The sequence below is a fragment of the Ranitomeya variabilis genome, chromosome 2 (genome assembly GCF_051348905.1).
Source record: "Ranitomeya variabilis isolate aRanVar5 chromosome 2, aRanVar5.hap1, whole genome shotgun sequence".
Classification (NCBI taxonomy): Eukaryota; Metazoa; Chordata; class Amphibia; order Anura; family Dendrobatidae; genus Ranitomeya; species Ranitomeya variabilis.
The window spans coordinates 232,062,635-232,088,114 of record NC_135233.1 but is presented as its reverse complement, the minus strand read 5'-3'; the positions used below and the strand labels follow the sequence as shown (position 1 = coordinate 232,088,114).

Sequence of the window (25,480 nt, the reverse complement as noted above, 5' to 3'; positions counted from 1 at the left end):
TGGCCATGCTCACACAACTGTGTGTGATGACAGAAACTCCTGAGAGTTTCTTTAATCACACACAGTCGAGTGAGCACGGCCAAGGTCTCTGCTGCTTCACACTGCAGTGCAATACTTACCAAATGCATTTCGGACCCGTGTCGGGGCGTTGTCCCAGCCATCTCACATCTCTTTGGCCACCTCATTCCATAAGCGCCGGATCGTGACATTGTTTGAGTGCAGTGGATCCCGGGTGTCCCACAACGGGGCTCACTCCTGGACCAGGGAGATGAGGAGGTCATTCTCAATAAGATCATCCTCCCGTTGTGAAACCTAAAAATTAAATAAAGTCATTAAAGTTTGCTCAATTAAACATAAGGAAGAGAAAGAAAAAAGATGCTGAGAAATGGCATGAATAGGAAAGTCAACATTCAAAAGGATTCCAGAAGAAAAAAGTAAAGAAATACGCATGGAAAGAAAAGAAGATTCAAGATAACAGTCAGCCGTTGTGAAATTGGATTTTGGGCTCCCCCTGTGGCCACTGGTGGAATTGAACTGGTGTGCATCATCCTCTCTGTTCACCTGTTTCCATCAGGATGTGGGAGTCGCTATTTAGCCTTGCTCCTCTGTCACTTCCATGCCGGTCAACATTGTAATCAGAAGCCTTTCTGTGCATGTTCCTGCTGCTAGACAACTCCCAGCTAAGTTGGACTTTAGTCCTTGTTTGTTTTTGCATTTTGTTCCAGTTCACAGCTGTAGTTTCGTTTCTGTGTCTGGAAAGCTCTTGTGATCTGAAATTGCCACTCTGATGTTATGAGTTAATACTAGAGTCTTAAAGTAATTTCAGGATGGTGTTTTGATAGGGTTTTCAGCTGACCATGAAAGTGCCCTTTCTGTCTTCCTGCTATCTAGTAAGCGGACCTCAATTTTGCTAAACCTATTTTCATACTACGTTTGTCATTTCATCTAAAATCACCGCCAATATTTGTGGGGGCCTCTGTCTGCCTTTCGGGGAAATTTCTCTAGAGGTGAGCCAGGACTATATTTTCCTCTGCCAGGATTAGTTAGTCCTCCGGCCGGCGCTGGGCGTCTAGGGATAAAACGCAGGCTACGCTACCCGGCTACTGTTAGTTGTGCGGCAGGTTTAGTTCATGGTCAGTTTAGTTTCCATCCTTCCAAGAGCTAGTTCTTATGTTTGCTGGGCTATGTTCTCTTGCCATTGAGAACCATAACAGTTTGACCGGCCAAAAAAGGGTTAAATTAATTGACAGAGAAAGGAGAGAAAAGAGAAGTCTGCTGAAGATTTTTTTTTTTTTTTTTTTCTCAGTTCTGAGTGTGCTTGTAATTGAATCTCTTGCAAGTCTGCCTATATTGCAGCCTTTCTCTCTCTCTCTCCTTCTAATCCTGGAATGGCTCTGTGTTCACCTGTTTAAAATGGATATTCAGAGTTTAGCTGCAGGTTTGAATAATCTCACCACGAAAGTTCAAAATTTACAAGATTTTGTTGTTCATGTTCCTATATCTGAACCTAGAATTCCTTTGCCTGAATTTTTCTCGGGGAATAGATCTTGCTTTCAAAATTTCAAAAATAATTGCAAGTTGTTTTTGTCCCTGAAATCTCGCTCTGCTGGAGATCCTGCTCAGCAGGTCAGGATTGTGATTTCCTTGCTCCGGGGCGACCCTCAGGATTGGGCTTTTGCATTGGCTCCAGGGGATCCTGCGTTGCTCAATGTGGATGCGTTTTTTCTGGCCTTGGGGTTGCTTTATGAGGAACCTCAGTTAGAACTTCAGGCGGAAAAGGCCTTGATGTCCCTATCTCAGGGGCAAGACGAAGCTGAAATATACTGCCAGAAATTCCGTAAATGGGCTGTGCTTACTCAGTGGAATGAGTGCGCCCTGGCGGCGAATTTCAGAGAGGGTCTCTCTGATGCCATTAAGGATGTTATGGTGGGGTTCCCTGTGCCTGCGGGTCTGAATGAGTCCATGACAATGGCTATCCAGATCGATAGGCGTCTGCGGGAGCGCAAACCTGTGCACCATTTGGCGGTGTCTACTGAGAAGACGCCAGAGAATATGCAATGTGATAGAATTCTGTCCAGAAGTGAACGGCAGAATTTTAGACGAAAAAATGGGTTGTGCTTCTATTGCGGTGATTCAACTCATGTTATATCAGCATGCTCTAAGCGTACTAAGAAGCTTGATAAGTCTGTTTCAATTGGCACTTTACAGTCTAAGTTTATTCTTTCTGTGACCCTGATTTGTTCTTTATCATCTATTACCGCGGATGCCTATGTCGACTCTGGCGCCGCTTTGAGTCTTATGGATTGGTCCTTTGCCAAACGCTGTGGGTATGATTTGGAGCCTCTTGAAACTCCTATACCCCTGAAGGGGATTGACTCCACCCCATTGGCTAGCAATAAACCACAATACTGGACACAAGTAACGATGCGGATTAATCCGGATCACCAGGAGATTATTCGCTTTCTTGTGCTGTATAACCTACATGATGTGTTGGTGCTTGGATTGCCATGGCTGCAATCTCATAACCCAGTCCTTGACTGGAAAGCTATGTCTGTGTTAAGCTGGGGATGTAAGGGGACGCATGGGGACGTACCTGTGGTTTCCATTTCATCATCTATTCCCTCTGAGATTCCTGAATTCTTGTCTGAATATCGTGACGTTTTTGAAGAACCTAAGCTTGGTTCATTACCTCCGCACCGGGAGTGCGATTGTGCCATAGATTTGATTCCGGGTAGTAAATACCCTAAGGGTCGTTTATTTAATCTGTCTGTGCCTGAGCATGCTGCTATGCGAGAATATATAAAGGAGTCCTTGGAAAAGGGACATATTCGTCCTTCGTCATCTCCCTTAGGAGCCGGTTTTTTCTTTGTGGCTAAGAAAGATGGCTCTTTGAGGCCGTGCATTGATTATCGGCTTTTGAATAAAATCACGGTTAAATATCAATATCCGTTGCCACTGCTGACTGATTTGTTTGCTCGCATAAAGGGGGCCAAGTGGTTCTCTAAGATAGATCTCCGTGGGGCGTATAATTTGGTGCGAATTAAGCAGGGGGATGAGTGGAAAACCGCATTTAATACGCCCGAGGGCCACTTTGAGTATTTGGTGATGCCTTTTGGTCTTTCAAATGCCCCTTCAGTCTTTCAGTCCTTTATGCATGACATTTTCCGTGATTATTTGGATAAATTTATGATTGTGTATCTGGATGATATTTTGATTTTTTCGGATGACTGGGACTCTCATGTCCAGCAGGTCAGGAGGGTTTTTCAGGTTTTGCGGTCTAATTCCTTGTGTGTGAAGGGTTCTAAGTGCGTTTTTGGGGTTCAAAAGATTTCCTTTTTGGGATATATTTTTTCCCCCTCTTCCATCGAGATGGATCCTGTCAAGGTTCAGGCTATTTGTGATTGGACGCAACCCTCTTCTCTTAAGAGTCTTCAGAAATTTTTGGGCTTTGCTAACTTTTATCGTCGATTTATTGCTGGTTTTTCTGATGTTGTTAAGCCATTGACTGATTTGACTAAGAAGGGTGCTGATGTTGCTGATTGGTCCCCTGCTGCTGTGGAGGCCTTTCGGGAGCTTAAGCGCCGCTTTTCTTCCGCCCCTGTGTTGCGTCAGCCTGATGTTGCTCTTCCTTTTCAGGTTGAGGTCGACGCTTCTGAAATCGGAGCTGGGGCGGTTTTGTCGCAGAGAAGTTCCGATTGCTCCGTGATGAGACCTTGTGCTTTTTTCTCGCGTAAATTTTCGCCCGCCGAGCAGAATTATGATGTTGGGAATCGGGAGCTTTTGGCCATGAAGTGGGCTTTTGAGGAGTGGCGTCATTGGCTTGAGGGGGCTAGACATCAGGTGGTGGTATTGACTGACCACAAAAATCTAATTTATCTTGAGTCCGCCAGACGCCTGAATCCTAGACAGGCGCGCTGGTCGTTGTTTTTCTCTCGGTTTAATTTTGTGGTGTCCTACCTGCCGGGTTCTAAGAATGTTAAGGCGGATGCCCTTTCTAGGAGTTTTGAGCCTGACTCCCCTGGTAATTCTGAACCTACAGGTATCCTTAAGGATGGAGTGATATTGTCTGCCGTTTCTCCAGACCTGCGGCGGGCCTTGCAGGAGTTTCAGGCGGATAGACCTGATCATTGCCCACCTGGTAGACTGTTTGTTCCTGATGATTGGACCAGTAAAGTCATTTCTGAGGTTCATTCTTCTGCGTTGGCAGGTCATCCTGGAATCTTTGGTACCAGGGATTTGGTGGCAAGGTCCTTCTGGTGGCCTTCCCTGTCTCGAGATGTGCGAGGCTTCGTGCAGTCTTGTGACGTTTGCGCTCGGGCCAAGCCTTGTTGTTCTCGGGCTAGTGGATTGTTGTTGCCCTTGCCTATCCCGAAGAGGCCCTGGACGCACATCTCGATGGATTTTATTTCGGATCTTCCTGTTTCTCAGAAGATGTCTGTCATCTGGGTGGTGTGTGATCGTTTCTCTAAGATGGTCCATTTGGTTCCCCTGCCTAAGTTGCCTTCTTCTTCCGAGTTGGTTCCTCTGTTTTTTCAAAATGTGGTCCATTTGCATGGTATTCCGGAGAATATCGTTTCTGACAGAGGTACCCAATTCGTGTCTAGGTTTTGGCGAGCATTCTGTGCTAGGATGGGCATAGATTTGTCTTTCTCGTCTGCTTTCCATCCTCAGACTAATGGCCAGACCGAGCGGACTAATCAGACCTTGGAGACATATTTGAGGTGTTTTGTGTCTGCAGATCAGGATGATTGGGTTGCTTTTTTGCCTTTAGCGGAGTTTGCCCTCAATAATCGGGCCAGCTCTGCCACCTTGGTGTCTCCCTTTTTCTGTAATTCGGGGTTTCATCCTCGATTTTCTTCTGGTCAGGTGGAATCTTCGGATTGTCCTGGAGTGGATGCTGTGGTGGAGAGGTTGCATCAGATTTGGGGGCAGGTAGTGGACAATTTGAAGTTGTCCCAGGAGAAGACTCAGCTTTTTGCCAACCGCCGGCGTCGGGTTGGTCCTCGGCTTTGTGTTGGGGACTTGGTGTGGTTGTCTTCTCGTTTTGTCCCTATGAGGGTTTCTTCTCCCAAGTTTAAGCCTCGGTTCATCGGCCCGTACAAGATATTGGAGATTCTTAACCCTGTGTCCTTCCGTTTGGACCTCCCTGCATCTTTTTCTATTCATAATGTTTTTCATCGGTCATTATTGCGCAGGTATGAGGTACCGGTTGTGCCTTCCGTTGAGCCTCCTGCTCCGGTGTTGGTTGAGGGCGAGTTGGAGTACGTTGTGGAAAAAATCTTGGACTCCCGTGTTTCCAGACGGAAACTCCAGTATCTGGTCAAATGGAAGGGATACGGTCAGGAGGATAATTCTTGGGTGACTGCCTCTGATGTTCATGCCTCCGATTTGGTCCGTGCCTTTCATAGGGCTCATCCTGATCGCCCTGGTGGTTCTGGTGAGGGTTCGGTGCCCCCTCCTTGAGGGGGGGGTACTGTTGTGAAATTGGATTTTGGGCTCCCCCTGTGGCCACTGGTGGAATTGAACTGGTGTGCATCATCCTCTCTGTTCACCTGTTTCCATCAGGATGTGGGAGTCGCTATTTAGCCTTGCTCCTCTGTCACTTCCATGCCGGTCAACATTGTAATCAGAAGCCTTTCTGTGCATGTTCCTGCTGCTAGACAACTCCCAGCTAAGTTGGACTTTAGTCCTTGTTTGTTTTTGCATTTTGTTCCAGTTCACAGCTGTAGTTTCGTTTCTGTGTCTGGAAAGCTCTTGTGATCTGAAATTGCCACTCTGATGTTATGAGTTAATACTAGAGTCTTAAAGTAATTTCAGGATGGTGTTTTGATAGGGTTTTCAGCTGACCATGAAAGTGCCCTTTCTGTCTTCCTGCTATCTAGTAAGCGGACCTCAATTTTGCTAAACCTATTTTCATACTACGTTTGTCATTTCATCTAAAATCACCGCCAATATTTGTGGGGGCCTCTGTCTGCCTTTCGGGGAAATTTCTCTAGAGGTGAGCCAGGACTATATTTTCCTCTGCCAGGATTAGTTAGTCCTCCGGCCGGCGCTGGGCGTCTAGGGATAAAACGCAGGCTACGCTACCCGGCTACTGTTAGTTGTGCGGCAGGTTTAGTTCATGGTCAGTTTAGTTTCCATCCTTCCAAGAGCTAGTTCTTATGTTTGCTGGGCTATGTTCTCTTGCCATTGAGAACCATAACAGTCAGCCTTGTATACGTACCCGCTGCCGTCTTTCCACCGGACCTTGACTCCGCTGCTCCTGCCCTGTCTCTGCCGCAGTAGAAGAAGAGCTCTAAAAAAAAAGAAAAATTCAAATTGTCACATGTGTAGATGTGACAGTGAATACTTACCAATCTGACGAGGCAAGTACTCACCTCACTGACATGCTCGACTTCAGACGGCCCAGGAAGAAACTCCTCATGAGAAGAATCCGAAGAAGACATTCTGATGCATGTAGAAAGAAAGAAATGGCAGAAATTAGGACATGTAAAGAAAGAAATTAGAAAATAAAGGCATTGGCTAGGATATACTCACATTGTTCAGAGGCTTGTTTGCTTCAAGGTGCTGTGGTGTGTCTGCTCTGCTTGGCTGTCTGCTGAGAAGAGACCTGCAACTGTCCACTCCCTCCCTTTATCACCTTGTATGTGGGGGGTGGCTTATCACTGTCTAGACATGTTTTTCTCTTGTGGAACGCATGCGTTCATGAACGCAACCAAACGCATGTGCTTGTATACGCATGCGTTCATATAGACAGCAATGCGTTTTTTTTGTCGCAATCCTTGCGCAATCGACCGCATGCGTTTCCAAGCGGCAAATTGACGCCTCTAAAAATTACTACATGTAGCATTTCCGCGCCAAGCCGCAAACGACGAAACGACACATGCGTCGTCAAACACGGCAAAACGCGAAAAAGCAAAAACGCATGCGTCCCTAATGTTAAATATAGGAATACAAAACGCATGCGGATATATGCGGTACAAACGCTGCGGATGCAACCGCAAATGTGAAACCAGCCTTAGTCTCCTTTTAGGACATGTCCCCATGTAGCGTATATACAGCATTTTTTTTTTTTTATCTTGTTTATGCATTTAGCTGGCCAAGAAAAGTGGATATGATTTTATGAAAACTTCTCCTCGCTGTTAGGGTATGTGTACAGGTTGCGGATTTGGCTGCAGATTCGCAGCAGTTTTCCATGCGTTGTACAGTACCATGTAAACGTAGGGAAAACCAAATCCGCAGTGCACGTGCTGCAGAAAATTCCGCGCGGAAACGCTGCGGTTTATTTTCTGTGGCATGTCAATTCTTTGTGCGGATTCCGCATAATAGGAATCTGCAGGTGTAAAAACGCAGGCGAAATCAGCACAAAAACTGCACTAAATCCATGGGGAATCCACAGGTAAAACGCAGTGCACATACCCTTACTGCTGAAATGTGTGTTTTGGGTTTTTCTGTGCATTTTTCTTCTCTGTAGGCTGGGTTTTATGGGATGCCTGAAAAATACCAAGGTTACTTACCGGTAGCTGGTTTTTCTAGAACCCATGACAGCACACCTGCGAGAGGGATCCGCCCAGCCAGGAGAGGAACCTACTGAAATAAACGACAGTACCTCTCCCCCGCTTTAGCTGGTTACAGAGCATGAGAGGACCTCCCGATTAATTTACACATATAACCAACACCATATTATAAACACATCCAAACTATAGAGCACACCCATAAGGTGAAAAAGGGTGGGGAATAGTGCCGTTTTGGCACTGCACCGAACGTAACATGTTGCATTTTGTTGCAGTCGGCGCAGCGCCAAAACGGTGCATGCGGAGGCATCCGCATACAGCTTATGTCCCTGTGTACCCAATGTTAAAGATAGGCACGCAAGGCACCGCAGGACGCAAGGAAGCATAGGAGTGGTTTCAGGGAGGAAGAAGGGATGAAGTACGCTGCCATCCACAGCACTCCCGTACGCAAGTCTGAAACCAGCCTTAGCACGTCTCTATCCTCATATATTTGTGTATACGGAGCATTTATAGAAAAGGCCTGTAGATCACTCACCCTACAGGCTGATGTCAGAGCCTCTAATATGATCGATTTGAGGGTAAGATATTTTGACAATACCTCCTGTACGGGTTCAAACGGCTCTTTGGTCAAATCATCTAGTACCAGGTTCAGATCCCATGGGGGGACCCTCGGGACTGGTCTGGATCTATCACAGGATTTTATGAACCTTGCAACCCAAGTTTTAGCCACCAGCTTACAACTATATAATGCACCCAGAGCAGACACCTGGACCTTAAAGGGAACCTGTCACCCCCCTCAGGCGTTTGTAACTAACAGAGCCATCTTGTGCAGCACTAATGCTGCATTATGACAAGCTGGCTCTTTTAGTTATGCTCCCTGCACAGGCTGAAATAAACGCTTATAAAATGTGCCCCTCATACCGTGAAATAGTCCCGGGGGCGGGTCTCTCCCGCCTAATCAGACGCAGCACAGCCGTCACGCTGGGCGCCGCCTCCTCTTGCTTGATTAGCGTCCCGGCGCCTGCGCTGTAAGTATTTTTTTCCTGGCATGCGCAATTTCGCTGCCCTTCGAACTTACAGCGCAGGTCCAGGGACGCTAATGAAGCAAGAGGAGGCAGCGCCCGGTGCGCACAGGCCCGGAGTGATGGCTGTGCTGTGTCTGATTAGAGGGAAAAGACCCGCCCCGGGACAATTTCACGGTATGAGGGGGCACATTTTATAAGCATTTATTTCAGCGTGTGCAGGGAGCATAACTAAAAGAGCCACCTTGTCAGAATGCAGCATTAGTGCTGCACAAGATGGCTCTTTTAGTTACAAACGCCTGAGGGGGGTGACAGGTTCCCTTCAAGGGTACTAGTAGCCAACCCCAGTTCAAATCCCAACAGAAGGAACTCTAGGTTGGGACCAATTGGAATCTTTAGGCCTAGTAGCTTTCCTAAAAAAAAATTTCATGTCCTGCCGTAGATTCTCATCGTTATGGGATTCCTACTTTCTAGCAAGGTGGAAACTAGACCCGACGAAAACACCATTACTCAGTACTGCCCTTTAAAATTCCACGCTGCTAGATAGAAGCCCTTTACTTGAGTGTGGAATAGTGGCCCCAGTATAAGAAGGTCTGGGATCTCCAGCAGGATCCATGGATCTGATAGTGACATTGTCCTTAACAGGGAAAATCAAGGTCTATTTCGCCAGAAGGGGGCAATCATACTCACCCTCGCCTAATCCTCCCTAATCTTCCTCACGACCACTGATACCATGGGAGGAAAGGCGTAAGCAAACCTGAAGTCCCAGGGAATTTGGAAGAAGTCTACTGCAAATGGGTTTTCCCTGGGGTTCAAAGAACAGAACCATTTTACCTTCCTGTTGTGTCTATCGGCAAACAGATCTATTTCCGGCAACCCCCAGATAGACTATCTCCTGGAACACTCTGGGATTTAGGGCCCATTCTCCCTGTTTTAGTTTGTTGCAGATTAGAAAGTCTGCCTAGACATTCTCTGCTCCCCTTATGTGTAGTGCTGTAAGGGACAAAAGATGCTGTTCTGCCATATGGAGGATGGTGTTTGCTGCTACCATTAGGGTGGGACCATGTTCCCACCTGGTGATTGATATACGCCACTGTGGCCTGGTTGTCTGAAATAATGCGGACGTGGCGACCCAGGAGAAGAGGAAGAAAGCTTTCTAGAGCCCTTTCTAACTGCCCACAATTCTTTTAGTTTTGATGACCTTTCCAACTCTGGAGGTGCCCAAGACCCCTGAACAGCCTGACCTCTAAGATGTGCCCCCCAACCAGAGATGCTCGCGTCTGTCGTGATTATGTCGCTTAATGGCCTTACCCATGGGACTCCTGATGTTAAGTTCGCCCTGTTGGTCCACCATCTGAGGGAAATCCTAGCGTCTGAAGAAAGATTTACCTTCCCTTCTAAATGCCCTTTTAGTGATCTCTGTGCAGACAGTATCTCCCATTGCAGCTGCCTGGTTTGGAATTAAGTCCATTTCACTACTGGGATGCAGGATGTGTAGCGCCCCCACTGCCGCAGGGCCGAGGGGTACCCGGTACCGGGCCTCTGAGTCTCTGTCCTGGGGTTGTCACGGTGGCTAGACCCGGTCCGTGACCCTGCTGAGGGGCGCCCAATGAAAGGTGTGGGTGGTGATGATGTTATGGTGCGGTGCAGGTCGCAGTAAATAACGAGGACACCAGGTTGCAGTCTCTTTACCTCTTTACTGAAGGCTTCAGGATCCTCAGTCCGGAATACGGTTAACCGGGCTGCGCAAGTCCGGCCGGTCCGATGGCACCTCTAGAGTTCCCTTTGCAGGTGGAAATCTGTGCCTACCTTCTAGCGCTTGTGTGTTGTGGTCCTCCCCTGCTGTGCTTACGGGATAGTCCCCACAACTGTTGTGTCTGTTTCTGAAGTTCCCTCACAACTCGATTATGATGTTCTTCTTCGTCCCCCAGATGATATGGCTAGGACGCACCCGTATGACGGGTAGGCTCGGAGCTCTTCCTGGACCCTAGTGTCGCCCCTCTCCTGTTGTTGCCCCCTATGTCTTCTTAGGTGATTTGGGTGAGACAGCCCGCCTATAACTGACTGTCCTGCCGTAGGTTTGAAGTTAGGCCTGGAGCTCTATACTTCCTCGGCGTTCCGGCCACCGGCTGCGCGCCTCAGTAGGATGTTGCCTCGTCTTACAGCACGACTCCTACTGGTGTTTCTCCTTGTTGCGTTGATCTCGTTTCTCACTCAGCACAATAAACCTCGCTTCTTGTCCTTTCTTAGGGTACCGCCGCGATCAGGTGCAGGCGCGGTCCCGTAACGTTCTCTCTGTTCGCTAGGCCTCTGTCAGGATCCCACCCCTGACAGGGACCCCCCTGAATCTTCCCCTGCAACACCCTCTGCCACAGGATGTTGCCTGGTTCCAACCCAGTCAGCTTTCTCTCTAACTTCCTATCCAACCCCCAGTTTTACCAGACTGTGAGGAGTGGCCTAATACATAGCACCCTTAGCTCCCCCTGGAGGCCAGACTGGGAAGTGTATTGGTGTCTGTGATACCTGGTCAGGTGAACTCCTTCAGTGCCATCAGACGTACCATAGCCCCCCTTAGCGGCGGAGCATCAGTACTGCAACGACCAGGACTCTGGGGTGCTGCACTCCCCCCCGGTTAAATCCAGTACTCCTGGACTGGGAAGAAAACAACAATACATGTCAGCAAAAAGACATACAATTTTGAAATGCAGTAACATTAAGCAAATTTGACCAGAGCTTCCCTTTATGGGAGGTAAGGACACTTGAACGTTACAAACATGGTTAATTACTTTAAATAACATACTATAAATAACTTCTCTTACCCAACCAGGTATTCTACTAAGTGCAAGTTTCTGAACAATAATTTAACATTGCCTTTAAGGACGTACACACTGAATCCACTAAAGACCTTCTTATAAAACACTATAAGGCTAATCAACTTTTCCTTCATTTTCCATCCTTACATCTGCAGGACCGCCTGTCTATCTGTACTGCAACGACCAGGACTCTGGGGCGCTGCACTTGTTAAGGTTCCCAACAGGGGCATTGTTTTCCTCAGGGACATCTGTGGAAGTTCTATGGCTGCCAAAGTTAGGTTTACCACCTTCTCTACTTTGTTGTCGGGCAAGAAACAAGCCTGCAGCTCAGAGTTCAGTACAAGGCCAAAAAAGGTCTGCTCCCTTAGGGGTTGTAGTCTTGACTTTTGAGTGTTCATCATCCAGCCCAGCCCTTGTAAGACTACTGAAACATCTTTTAACTGCATAGCACAGTGGTCCTCCGATCTTCCTACTAGTAGAAGTTCGCCGTCCAGGTAAGAAACGATGACTGTGTTCCAGATACGAAAGAAGGCCGCCATCTCTGCTACCAAATTTGGTGAACACTCTCGGGGCTATTGACAACCCAAAGGGAAGAGCTCGGAACTGAACATTTCTGACCACACCTTGAATGTATAGGGCCACCCTCAGGTATTTCTGATGGTCTAGATCAGAGGTCCCCAACCGCCGGTCCGCGGACCAGGACCGGGCCGTTGGGGTTTTTCAGCCGGTCCGCGGCGCCCCTGTTCAGCGGTCACGTGGGACCGCTCATTAGAGAAATGAATAGGCGGCTCCACCTCCCATAGGGGCGGAGCCGCATAATTCATTTCTCTAATCAGCGGTGCCGGTGACCGCTGACAGAGGAAGAGGCTGCGGCACCGAAGACCAGCTGTCCGGGGGAAGGAGCGGGACACCGGGAGCAGGTAAGTATTACATATTCACCTGTCCTCGTTCCACACGCAGGGCGCTGTCTCCATCTTCCCGGCGTCTCTCCGCACTGACTGCAGGCAGAGGGCGCGATGACGCATATAGTGTGCGCGCCGCCCTCTGCCTGATCAGTCAGTGCAGGGAGACGCCGGGAAGATGGCGCCGAGGAGCTGCAAGCAAGACAGGTGAGTATGTGTTTTATTATTTTTATTGCAGCAGCAGCAGCACAGCTATGGGGCAATAATGGACGGTGCAGAGCACTATATGGCACAGCTATGGGGCAATAATGGACGGTGCAGAGCACTATATGGCACAGCTATGGGGCAATAACGGTGCAGAGCACTGTATGGCACAGCTATGGGGCAATAATGGTGCAGAGCACTGTATGGCACAGCTATGGGGCAATAATGGTGCAGAGCACTGTATGGCACAGCTATGGGGCAATGGTGCAGAGCACTATATGGCATAGCTATGGGGCAATAATGAACGGTGCAGAGCACTGTATGGCACAGCTATGGGGCAATAATGGTGCAGAGCACTATATGGCACAGCTATGGGGCAATAATGAACGGTGCAGAGCACTATATGGCACAGCTATGGGGCAATAATGGACGGTGCAGAGCACTATATGGCACAGCTATGGGGCAATAATGGACGGTGCAGAGCACTATATGGCACAGCTATGGGGCAATAATGGACGGTGCAGAGCACTATATGGCACAGCTATGGGGCAATAATGGTGCAGAGCACTATATGGCACAGCTATGGGGCAATAACGGTGCAGAGCACTATATGGCACAGCTATGGGGCAATAATGGTGCAGAGCACGGTATGGCACAGCTATGGGGCAATAATGGTGCAGAGCACTGTATGGCACAGCTATGGGGCAATAATGGTGCAGAGCACTGTATGGCACAGCTATGGGGCAATGGTGCAGAGCACTATATGGCACAGCTATGGGGCAACGGTGCAGAGCACTATATGGCACAGCTATGGGGCAATGGTGCAGAGCACTATATGGCACAGCTATGGGGCAATTATGAACGGTGCAGAGCACTATATGGCACAGCTATGGGGCAATTATGAACGGTGCAGAGCACTATATGGCACAGCTATGGGGCAATTATGAACGGTGCAGAGCACTGTATGGCACAGCTATGGGGCAATAATAAACGGTGCAGAGCACTGTATGGCACAGCTATGGGGCAATAATGGTGCAGAGCACTATATGGCACAGCTATGGGGCAATAATGGTGCAGAGCACCAGGGAAACAAGCATGGTGCTCCCACTCATTCTGAACCTATGGTAAGTTGAATCACATTCTCATTATAAATGTCATAATTATATGATAAGTATGCACTAAGCTCCATCCCTCCATAACCCCACCCCCATATGACCAAAGCCCCGCCCCTGCCCCACCCCCACCGGGCCATGGAAAACTGGTCTTGCTTAAAGCCGGTCCCTGGTGCAAAAAAGGTTGGGGACCTCTGGTCTAGATGGAACGGGATGTGATAGTAAGCATCCTTTAATTCGATTACCACCATAAAACAATTGTGATGAAGAAGCTTTATGGCTGGATTCTCCGACTCCATCTTGAAGGTGTGATTTTTTTTGTCCAGCGTTTGAGACCTCTGAGATTTATGATGGTTCTGAATGAGCCATCCGACATCTTTAACCAAAAAGAGGGGGGAATAAAATCCCTTTCCCTTTTTGTTCGCCCAAAAGCTAGTGCAGGACCTGTTTGTCTCTAGTGCAAGTTGTTCTCCTGACGATCTTTTGATAAGGGGGGTTACTACAAATGTTTGACATGGCAGATGGTAAAACTCTATCTTCAGGTCTTCCCTCACTATATCCAGGACCCAGGTTTTGGAGATGTTCTCTCAGGCCTGAATAAAAAGGGAAAGCCTCCCCCCTACTGATTTTCTGGCATAATTGTGAGGACTTTTTGGAAGTGGAGGAAGGACCGCCGAACATGAATCCGGACTCCCTTTTAGTTCTATTAGTTCTATTTTCCCACTTTCTTCTTTCCACCGAAGAACATCCCCTATTGAATTTTTTCATCCAAAAGGAAGATCTTCTTGGCTCCCCTCAGAACCTGAGAAAGCCCTTCTTCCTGGCACTAGCTTTCTACAGGATGTCATCCAGCTTTTTCCCAAACAAAAACTGGCCATCACACAGTAAAGAACATAACTTGTTCTTCGACTGCAGATCTCCTGGACAGCCCTTGAGCCATAAGGCCAGTCTTGCCATGTTTGATAGACAAGCAGACCTGGCTGCCAGTCTCACAGAGTCAGCAGATGTATCCGCCAGGAATGCTGCGGCTCTGTGCAACAGATACATGTTAGAATCTTGTCAATCTCTTGACACCTTGGACTTAAGCTGTTCCTCCAGCTGTTGTAGCCAAATCATTAGGAAACGTGCAGCACAAGTTCCGACGATTACCGATTTTGGTCCTCCCGCTACCGCTTCCCATGTGTGTCTTAGATAAGTATCCACCTTCTTATCTAATGGGTCCCTGTGTACCCCCAAATCTTCCAAGGGAAGCGCTGACCTCTTAGAAGACCTGAACACAGCGCCACTGATTCAAGGGACCTTGTCCCACAACTCTATCTTTTTCCTCAAAAGGATATCTCCTTTGAGGATGAGGGCAGTGCACCAGATTTCTCCGGTTTCTTCGACTCTCTGCTAATGAGAGCCTGGACCTTAGTATTGACCGGGAAGGTGCGTTTTTTCTAGTCCTCCAAACATCACTTCCTCAAGAGACTTGGACGCTTTCTCCTTCTTAGGGCCATTAGAACAACTATGGGCTTAAAGTAGCTTATCCGTGTCCTCCGATGGAAAGCACGGTCTGCCCCCCGTGTCACTGTCCGAGGAGAAGGACGAGGACTCCGTATAGTATTGTCCCTGTGATGATTTTGGAGAGGAGTCAGAGTTAGAAGAAAACTCTAATTTTTTTCTTTCCTTTTTTCAACAGTGTTTTAAAGGGAGCCCTCCACTTCGGTTCTAATAACGGATCGAAGGCTTGCTGCAAAGTTAGGGGTCTCCTCACTAATGGTTCTGTGGATGCAGTCAGAGCAAAGGTCCTTCTGCCAGTCCACCACTAAGGGGGCTTTTTTTTGTATAGCACGCACTCCCTGTTCCTCTTCTTTACGCTAGCTTTCCTAGGTCACTCCTAATGATCTAAACCAACAATAAGGGGCCCATTAACAAAATGATTACATTCACGGAGATCACTCACCACCCGCTGTCATTCAAGGGTACCGGATTCGGAGGCTTTGGTAGGACACATAACATATCCTCTATGGACACTGGGGAGTCTTGGGATGCCCTGCTCCTCTGGCTTGGACGGCTGCTGCTTCTACCACTCGAACGGCTGCCTCCCTTGTGACAACGATGATGGTGAGCTGTTGGCTGCTGCTGCTGAAGATTGCCTTGGTCATTGTTCACCTGGTATGATGACCCGGGCCTTTAGCACCCACCTGCTCTGCTGCTCACCCTTAAGAAGGGGTAGCCAGCGCCATCTTGTGGCGCCTCCCTTCCGGTCCCGACGTTTGCCGTCCCCCTCGAAAGCCAGCCGGGCACGCTGTCTTGTCCAGTATCCCAGCCAGAATTGCGTAGGGCGCCATTTTTCCGGCACACCCCCGACGTCACTCGGGCATGCCCATACCCAGCGTGTCCTGCGCCTGTGACGCCAGCGGAACTTTCCGGATATTGCACCGACTGCTCAATCACGCAAAGACCAGCAGGGAGCCAGCACAGAGAGGGCAGCATGGCGGACCAAGCCAGGACAGTGCGTACTGTGCCGCCCGCACTGGCACGTACACAGAGCTCCTGGGGGATCCGTGGATGGCGCTTCCAGCCACCTGAAGGCCGGCGCCACAGGTACGCAGCCTGCTCTTCCCTTTATTTTTGAGTCCTGTGGGTTCGGCCAAACAGTTAAAAACACAAGTTTTGTTCGGGTACGAGAACAGTACCCGAACCCGGACCACAATCAAATGAATGGGACGGTCCAAATATCCTTTGTTTGCCATGCTGTCATCTGCGGAGGGTCCAAACATCCTTTGTTTGCCACGCTGTCATCTGCATGACAGCGCGGCAAACACTGGAACTGAACAGCGGTAAGATCATTACCGCCAGACAGAGCGCTGCAGCTCCCTCGCTGTCAAATGACAACGTGAGCCAGCAGCTGTGACTAAAGTTAAAAGGTTTAGTTCCAGTCACAGGCATCGGCTGATGATAGTACTACTCCCATCAGCCTACGCCTGCTGTTGCTGATAACAGCGAGCGCAGGCATCGCAGATGGGAGTATTCAGCTGGCACCTGCGCTACAAATAATAAAAAAAAAAGTGTGGGTTCACAACTATTTTTAATAACTAGCATGCCAAACTGACAGCTGCGGACTGCAACGCCCAGCTGTCAGCGTTAGCAAGGCTGATTATCAAGAATAGAGGGATCCCTCCATTTGTGACAACCAGCCAAGCTAAAGCAGACAGCTGGGGGCTACTATTCTCAGGCTGGTAAGGGGCCATGGATATTGGCAGTGTGAGCAAACCCTTACCTAGAGTATTGCATTGCACTAAATCTTCTTTGCAGGTCATTCACCAATTTCAGCATTCCAGTTAATTTTCCAAAGCTGGCATGTGGGGTAATGAGGCAACAGAGGAGGAGGAGAACGCAACGGAGGAGGAGGAGTAGTAAGCTTTCTGGCTATAAACTATGAAGCATCAATCCCTCAATACAAAGGCTGGAGCTTATGTATTAGTTCCAGATACACACAGAGGAATTGTAGCAGGTGAAAAATGAAAACGTGACTACAACCCCTGAATGACCAAAGTAACGAAATGCTCTGGGGACACACTAATACATTAATATTAGTGCCAACTTCGGTTTAGGGAAGTAATGCCAGTCGTGCTTGTTTCCTTTTTCAAATTATGAACTTTTCTGAGAATTTGTTCTTCTTACTGAAACACTGAAGGACATCTCGCGGTCAGGAAAAAGACGAGTTACAAAGAATAAAAATTATTAAAAAAAAAAAAAAAAAACGAGCTTCAGGATTTATTGTTCACCCTGTCATTTCACTGAAACAGAAAGACAGTTTCTCACAGCTGCTCCATGACCACAAGCGTTCAGGGGTCTATGTTCTGAATATCAAAGTTAAAGGGTATAGTCCACTACTTTGCTATTTATGACCTCTCTCCTGAAGAAGCTGATCTGCAGTCTCTGTAGCAGCCACTAGACCCGGGTCTTGCAAACAGATTTGGTCATATTTACCTTTGTTTTAATTCCTCACCATTTACAAATCTGTTTGCAGTCAGGGAATGGAATATTCTTGTTTCCATTCAAGCCATATTCACGGGCAGCATGAATCAGAGACGGGCTCTGTTACTGCAGACATGCATGTCTTTTTCTAAAATGCAGCAGCATTAAAGAAGACATACTGTACATTGAATTAGTAGTCAGGTATAAATAAGTTCACCATGGCTGTGGAGTCAGTAATCCAAACCTCAGACTCAGACTCCTCAATTTCCCTGACTCCCAACTAAGACTCCGACTCCACAGCACATACTGTACCCAATTTATTATATTTTTAGGAGTCGGACTTGGTTCATTTTATACCAACTCCACCAAAATTGACACTGACTCCTCTACTCCGACTCCGCAGCCCTGCTACTCTCAAAAGGTTGATACCCGCCAGCTTCTCCCCCAATTACACACCTCGCCTAGACTGATTTGTCTCTCCCTACAAACAAACATATGCAGAAATCAATCAATTTAGGGAAGTGGGACAGGGAGAAGCTGCTGGGAATCGGCCTTTAGGACTTATCCAAGACGGCCTCCGGACACCATCTTGAAGTATATTTTCTATAAAATGCAGCATATGTGAAAAGACTAAATTAGCAACAAGAATGTGTCCAAAATTCATGTGGTACTGGCACTTCAGACATAATCATATAACCACCATTCTACTGAAAATCCTCAATAGAAGTATGAAGAGATCCAGAATTTATAGAAAGGTATAATATTTATTAATAATCCATTAAAAAAGTGACAATAGAAAAATGAAAAAATAAAACTGAAGAAAATGTCTCACACTAGGAGACACCACAAAATCCATAAATACAGCGCATCATTATTTATAACCAGGTATATACAAAGCCAAAACATATTTGCATAGTTTATTGTTGTGAACTCTGTTTTTAGGCTCCCTCTTGTGGTCACAAGTGGTACTGTGTGAGTGCTGGCTTTGGGCTCCCTCTGGTGGCTCTTTGTGTCATTCTGCAGGTCTGAGGCTGGATCAGCTGTCTCGTTATCTGTTAGCTGGTTTCCTATTTAGCTCACCTGGACTATTAGTTGTTGCCTGCTGTCGATGTATTCACTGCTATTTTGATCTCTCCTGAATTCCCTCGCTATCAGTCTCGCCAAGAGAAGCTAAGTTTCTGTTTGGTTATTTTTTGCTCATCAGAGTTCAATATGTTTCTTGGTTATTTATTTGTCCTTGTCCAGCTTGCTAATATGTGATTTCCTTGCTTGCTGGTAGCTCTAGGGGGCTGAGTTTCTCCCCTCACACCGTTAGTTGGTGTGGGGGTTCTTGTATTCTCAGCGTGGATATTTTGTATAGGGTTTTTTACTGACCGCACAGTTCCCTGTCTGTCTTCTGCTATCTAGTATTAGTGGGCCTCATTTGCTGAATCTGTTTTAATTTCTGCGTTTGTAATTTCCCCTTACCTCACCGTTATTATTTGTTGGGGGCTTCCTATATCTTTGGGGTCATTTCTCTGAGGCAAGTGAGGTCTTACTTTCTCTATAGGGGTAGCAAGTTTCTTAGGCTGCGTCGAGACGTCCAGGAATTTAGGCACGTTCACCGGCTACCTTTAGTGTGTTTGGTTAGGATCAGGTTTTGCGGTCAGTCCAGTTACCACCTCCCTAGAGCTTGTTCTATGTTCAGTAACTTAGCTAGTCCAATCTGTGATCCTCAGCCACTAAGGATCATAACAGTACAGCAGGCCAAAAAGTGTTTAATGCATCGCAGAAGTGGGATAAGAGAAGTCCTGAGTACAATTTTTTTGTGGCCGAAAAGGATGGTTCTCTGAGACTTTGTATAGATTATCGTCTTCTAAATAAAATCACGGTCAAATTTCAGTATCCTTTGCCATTATTATCTGATCTGTTTGCTCGGATTAAGGGGTCCAGTTGGTTCACCAAGATAGATCTTCGTGGTGCGTATAACCTTGTGCGTATTAAGCAGGGAGATGAATGGAAAACAGCATTTAATACGCCCGAAGGCCATTTTGAGTACTTGGTGATGCCTTTTGGACTCTCTAATGCTCCTTCTGTGTTCCAGTCCTTCATGCATGACATCTTCCGAGAATATCTGGATAAATTTATGATTGTGTATCTGGATGACATTTTGGTCTTTTCTGAGGACTGGGAGTCCCATGTAAAGCAGGTCAGGATGGTATTTCAGGTCCTGCGTGCTAATGTCTTATTTGTGAAGGGCTCAAAATGTCTCTTTGGAGTACAGAAGGTTTCCTTTTTGGGTTTTATTTTTTCTCCTTCTACTACTGAGATGGACCCAGTCAAGGTCCAGGCTATTCATGACTGGACTCAGCCTACATCTGTTAAGAGTCTTCAGAAGTTCTTGGGTTTTGCTAATTTTTACCGTCGCTTCATTGCTAATTTTTCTGGCGTGGTTAAACCCTTGACGGATTTGACCAAGAAGGGTTCTGATGTGACTAATTGGTCTCCTGCGGCCGTGGAAGCCTTTCGGGAGCTGAAGCGCCGGTTTTCTTCGGCTCCAGTTTTATGTCAGCCTGATATCTCTCTTCCTTTTCAGGTCGAGGTTGATGCTTCTGAGATTGGAGCAGGGGCTGTTTTGTCGCAGAGAAGCTCTGATTGCTCTGTGATGAAGCCTTGTGCTTTCTTTTCAAGAAAGTGTTCGCCTGCCGAGCGGAATTATGATGTTGGTAATCGGGAGTTGTTGGCTATGAAGTGGGCATTTGAGGAGTGGCGACATTGGCTCGAGGGAGCTAAGCATCGTGTGGTGGTCTTGACTGATCACAAAAATCTGATTTATCTCGAGTCTTCCAAGCGGCTGAATCCTAGACAGGCTCGTTGGTCGTTGTTTTTCTCCCGTTTCGATTTCGTGGTCTCGTACCTGCCTGGTTCGAAGAACGTGAAGGCTGATGCTCTTTCTAGGAGTTTTGTGCCTGACTCTCCGGGAGTTTCAGAGCCGGCTGGTATCCTCAGAGAGGGAGTGATTTTGTCTGCCATTTCCCCAGATTTGCGACGAGTGCTGCAGAGATTTCAGGCGGATAGACCTGACCGTTGCCCACCAGAGAGACTGTTTGTCCCAGATAGATGGACCAGCAGAGTTATTTCCGAGGTTCATTCTTCGGTGTTGGCAGGCTATCCTGGGATTTTTGGTACCAGAGATTTGGTGGCTAGGTCTTTCTGGTGGCCTTCCTTGTCGCGGGATGTGCGTTCCTTTGTGCAGTCCTGTGGGATTTGTGCTCGGGCTAAGCCTTGCTGTTCTCGTGCCAGCGGTTTGCTTTTGCCTTTGCCTGTCCCGAAGAGGCCTTGGACGCACATTTCCATGGATTTTATTTCAGATCTTCCAGTCTCTCAGAGAATGTTTGTCATCTGGGTGGTGTGTGATCGTTTTTCCAAAATGGTCCATTTGGTGCCCTTGCCTAAGTTGCCTTCCTCCTCCGATTTGGTTCCTCTATTTTTTCAGAATGTGGTTCGCTTGCACGGCATCCCTGAAAATATTGTGTCTGACAGAGGATCCCAGTTTGTGTCCAGATTTTGGCGGATCTTTTGTGCTAAGATGGGCATTGATTTGTCTTTTTCGTCGGCCTTCCATCCTCAGACGAATGGCCAAACCGAGCGAACTAATCAGACTTTGGAAACTTATTTAAGATGTTTTGTTTCTGCTGATCAGGATGATTGGGTGACTTTTTTGCCATTGGCCGAGTTTGCCCTTAATAATCGGGCTAGTTCTGCTACTTTGGTTTCGCCTTTTTTCTGCAATTCTGGTTTTCATCCTCGTTTTTCCTCGGGTCAGGTTGAGCCTTCTGACTGTCCTGGGGTTGATTCTGTGGTGGATAGGTTGCAGCAGATTTGGAACCATGTGGTGGACAATTTGAAGTTGTCACAGGAGAAGGCTCAGCGCTTTGCAAACCGCCGTCGCGGTGTGGGTCCCCGACTTCGTGTTGGAGATTTGGTATGGCTGTCTTCTCGGTATGTTCCTATGAAGGTCTCCTCTCCTAAATTCAAGCCTCGCTTCATCGGTCCTTATAAGATTTTGGAAATCCTTAACCCGGTGTCATTTCGTTTGGACCTCCCAGCGTCGTTTGCCATTCATAACGTGTTCCATAGGTCTTTGTTGCGGAGGTATGTGGTGCCTGTGGTTCCTTCTGTGGAGCCCCCTGCCCCGGTGCTGGTTGAGGGCAAATTGGAGTACGTGGTGGAGAAGATCTTGGATTCTCGTATTTCTAGACGGAGGCTTCAGTATTTGGTTAAGTGGAAGGGCTATGGTCAGGAGGATAATTCCTGGGTTGTCGCCTCTGATGTTCATGCGGCCGATTTGGTTCATGCCTTCCATGTGGCTCATCCTGATCGCCCTGGGGGTTTTGATGAGGGTTCGGTGACCCCTCCTCAAGGGGGGGGGGTACTGTTGTGAACTCTGTTTTTAGGCTCCCTCTTGTGGTCACAAGTGGTACTGTGTGAGTGCTGGCTTTGGGCTCCCTCTGGTGGCTCTTTGTGTCATTCTGCAGTTCTGAGGCTGGATCAGCTGTCTCGTTATCTGTTAGCTGGTTTCCTATTTAGCTCACCTGGACTATTAGTTGTTGCCTGCTGTCGATGTATTCACTGCTATTTTGATCTCTCCTGAATTCCCTCGCTATCAGTCTCGCCAAGAGAAGCTAAGTTTCTGTTTGGTTATTTTTTGCTCATCAGAGTTCAATATGTTTCTTGGTTATTTATTTGTCCTTGTCCAGCTTGCTAATATGTGATTTCCTTGCTTGCTGGTAGCTCTAGGGGGCTGAGTTTCTCCCCTCACACCGTTAGTTGGTGTGGGGGTTCTTGTATTCTCAGCGTGGATATTTTGTATAGGGTTTTTTACTGACCGCACAGTTCCCTGTCTGTCTTCTGCTATCTAGTATTAGTGGGCCTCATTTGCTGAATCTGTTTTAATTTCTGCGTTTGTAATTTCCCCTTACCTCACCGTTATTATTTGTTGGGGGCTTCCTATATCTTTGGGGTCATTTCTCTGAGGCAAGTGAGGTCTTACTTTCTCTATAGGGGTAGCAAGTTTCTTAGGCTGCGTCGAGACGTCCAGGAATTTAGGCACGTTCACCGGCTACCTTTAGTGTGTTTGGTTAGGATCAGGTTTTGCAGTCAGTCCAGTTACCACCTCCCTAGAGCTTGTTCTATGTTCAGTAACTTAGCTAGTCCAATCTGTGATCCTCAGCCACTAAGGATCATAACAGTTTATAATCTGTAATAAAAAGTGCCTTGGTACATCAGGCTACAAAAGAAATTTAAGCAAATGGCAAACAACCCAATTGTCATCAGGACTTCCCTAAGGTAATATATGCATGACAGCCCTCAACAGTGAAGGGGTACATACCGAAAAATAGGGTATAGGTAGTATAACTACCTGGAGATCATAACAGTGGCGTCTCCCCACCCCAATGTGCGTTTCACCACTGGCTTCTTCCGGGGGACTTCACACCCCCGGATGAAGCCAGCGGTGAAACGACTGTAATGTAGTTTGTCTGTAATGCTGTAATGTCTATTGTCTGTACAAGTCCCCTCTATAATTTGTAAAGCGCTGCGGAATATGTTGGCGCTATATAAATAAAAATTATTATTATGGATTTTGTGGTGTCTCCTAGTGTGAGACATTTTCTGCTGTTTTATTTTTTCTTTTTTCCCATTGTTGTCACATTTTTATTGGATTATTAATAAATATAATACCTTTTATACATTTTGGCTCTCTTCATACTTATATTGAGGACTGTCAGTAGTATGGTGGTTATATGTGAAAAGATGCAGCCAGTGTCTGATTCATACTGCAAGAATCAGCTGAGGGTGTCCCTTTAAACACTAAAACAGAATACTGAATACTATGGAGACAGCTACAATCTCTCTCATCTAACTACAAGGAACCATGGTAGACAATAGTCAGACAGACATACAGACAGGGGGAACAGTGATGGGGGCTGGGAGATGAAAGAGTGCGTGAGATTAGTGAGGTTCATGTTGACAGAGGATTGACGACTAAATATAACAAACCCGCAGCTGTGAGAAGTGTTTAGGTTTGTGCGGGTTTACAACTTCTGGATGTAAATAAAGGTACCTTCACAGTAAACGACTTTGCAACGAGAACGACAACGATCCGTGACGTTGCAGCGTCCTGGATAGCGATATCGTTGTGTTTGACACGCAGCAGCGATCTGGATCCTGCTGTGATATCACTGGTCGTTGCTGAAAGTCCAGAACTTTATTTGGTCGTCAGATCGGCGTGTATCGTCGTGTTTGACAGCAAAAGCAACGATGCCAGCAATGTTTTACAATGGTAACCAGGCTAAATATCGGGTTACTAAGCGCAGGGCCGCGCTTAGTAACCCGATATTTACCCTGGTTACCATTATAAAAGTTAAAAAAAAACACTACATACTCACCCTCTGATGTCTGTCACGTCCCCCGGCGTCCGTGCTGCTGCTCAGAGCTTCCTGCACTGACTGTGTCAGTGCCGGCTGTAAAGCAAAGCACAGCGGTGACGTCACCGCTGTGCTTTAGGGCCGGCGCTTACACAGTGCAGGGAAGCTGAAGGCGAGGGACGCGACAGACACGGCAATGTAAGTATGTAGTGTTTGTTTTTTTTTACATTTACACTGGTAACCAGGGTAAACATCGGGTTACTAAGCGCGGCCCTGCGCTTAGTAACCCGATGTTTACCCTGGTTACCCGGGGACTTCGGCATCGTTGGTCGCTGGAGAGCTGTCTGTGTGACAGCTCTCCAGCGACCACACAGCGACGCTGCAGCGATCGGCATCGTTGTCGATATCGCTGCAGCGTTGCTTAATGTGACGGTACCTTAAGAATTATACCTTCATGGACAGCAAGTAGTGAACTAGAAAAAAAGTGCAGATGAGGTGAAGATTACAAAACCTAGTATCCACAGCAGCCAATAAGATTCCAACCTTCATTTTCACAAGCCCTTTGGAAATATGGGTGAGCACTTCATTTACAATTTGCATTGTTTGGAGAAATTTTCATTACGCATAGATGAATAAACTGGAATCCCCCATTAACAGAGCAGCCCCTCCCCGTTTCCTTGACCTTGCAGATCGGTTGAAGTGTTCAGGAAACTTTCCCTGCTTCTGCTTAAATATGCAGGCTCAGCAAAGATTCGATAAATATTTTTGAAATTGTTGAAATTTCTAAATTTCCCGTGATCGGCATGAAATATTTGGAAACACAGTACATGATGCCGCCATACGTTACCACACTGTAGTGCTGCTAACAGTGGCGTAACATCACATTACACAATCCCTGTGGCGAAGATTTCTGGTTTCTATGCACAACTTCATAAAGTAAAATCTTGTCTAGTGAAATGATTTTGGTAAATTTTCTTTCCATACTCAAAGCAACATCAGGTAATGGAGGCCCTTTGGCATAATATGTTCAGGGGACAACTCCCTAAGGCCCCCTTCACATGTCCTGTATTTCCGGTACTGAAACAAACAGCACCGGTGTCATATGTGTACATCATTCGTGTGCCGGAATAGAATACAGAAAAGAAAGATGCTTAGATGTTAAAGATATGCAAAGATATAGATAGATAGCTAGATAGATATCCATGAGATATATAATTAATGTCTTGCGTGTGTTGCTTACTGTAAATGTATTAACCAAATAAATAAATTAAAAACATTACATGACATGGGGTCTCCCCTATTTTTGATAACCAGCCAAGGTAAAGCAGACAGCTATGGGCCCTTCTCAGGCTAAAAATACCACCCCGCAGCCACCCCAGAATTGGTGCATCATATTGGATGCATCAATTCTGGCACCTCCCCTTCGCTCTTCCTGATTGCCCTGGTGCCTTGGCAATCAGGGTAATGGGACTTGGGGTTGATGTCACCTGTGAATTGTCAAAAAAGAATATCAGCTGTCTGCTTTACCTTTGCTGGTTAT

General features: G+C 47.0%; 1 protein-coding gene across 1 annotated transcript in view; it reads right to left on the bottom strand.

The window, feature by feature from the left end:
• The window catches only part of LOC143805121 (uncharacterized), a 191,323-nt gene extending 184,862 nt beyond the window's left edge, over window positions 1-6,461 (bottom strand). Inside the window, exon 1 of the mRNA XM_077284006.1 lies at window positions 6,378-6,461. Coding sequence (XP_077140121.1) covers window positions 6,378-6,446 — 69 coding nt within the window. The 5' untranslated portion in view covers window positions 6,447-6,461. The remainder of the gene's footprint in view (window positions 1-6,377) is intronic.
• Between the last annotated feature and the right edge of the window lie 19,019 nt (window positions 6,462-25,480).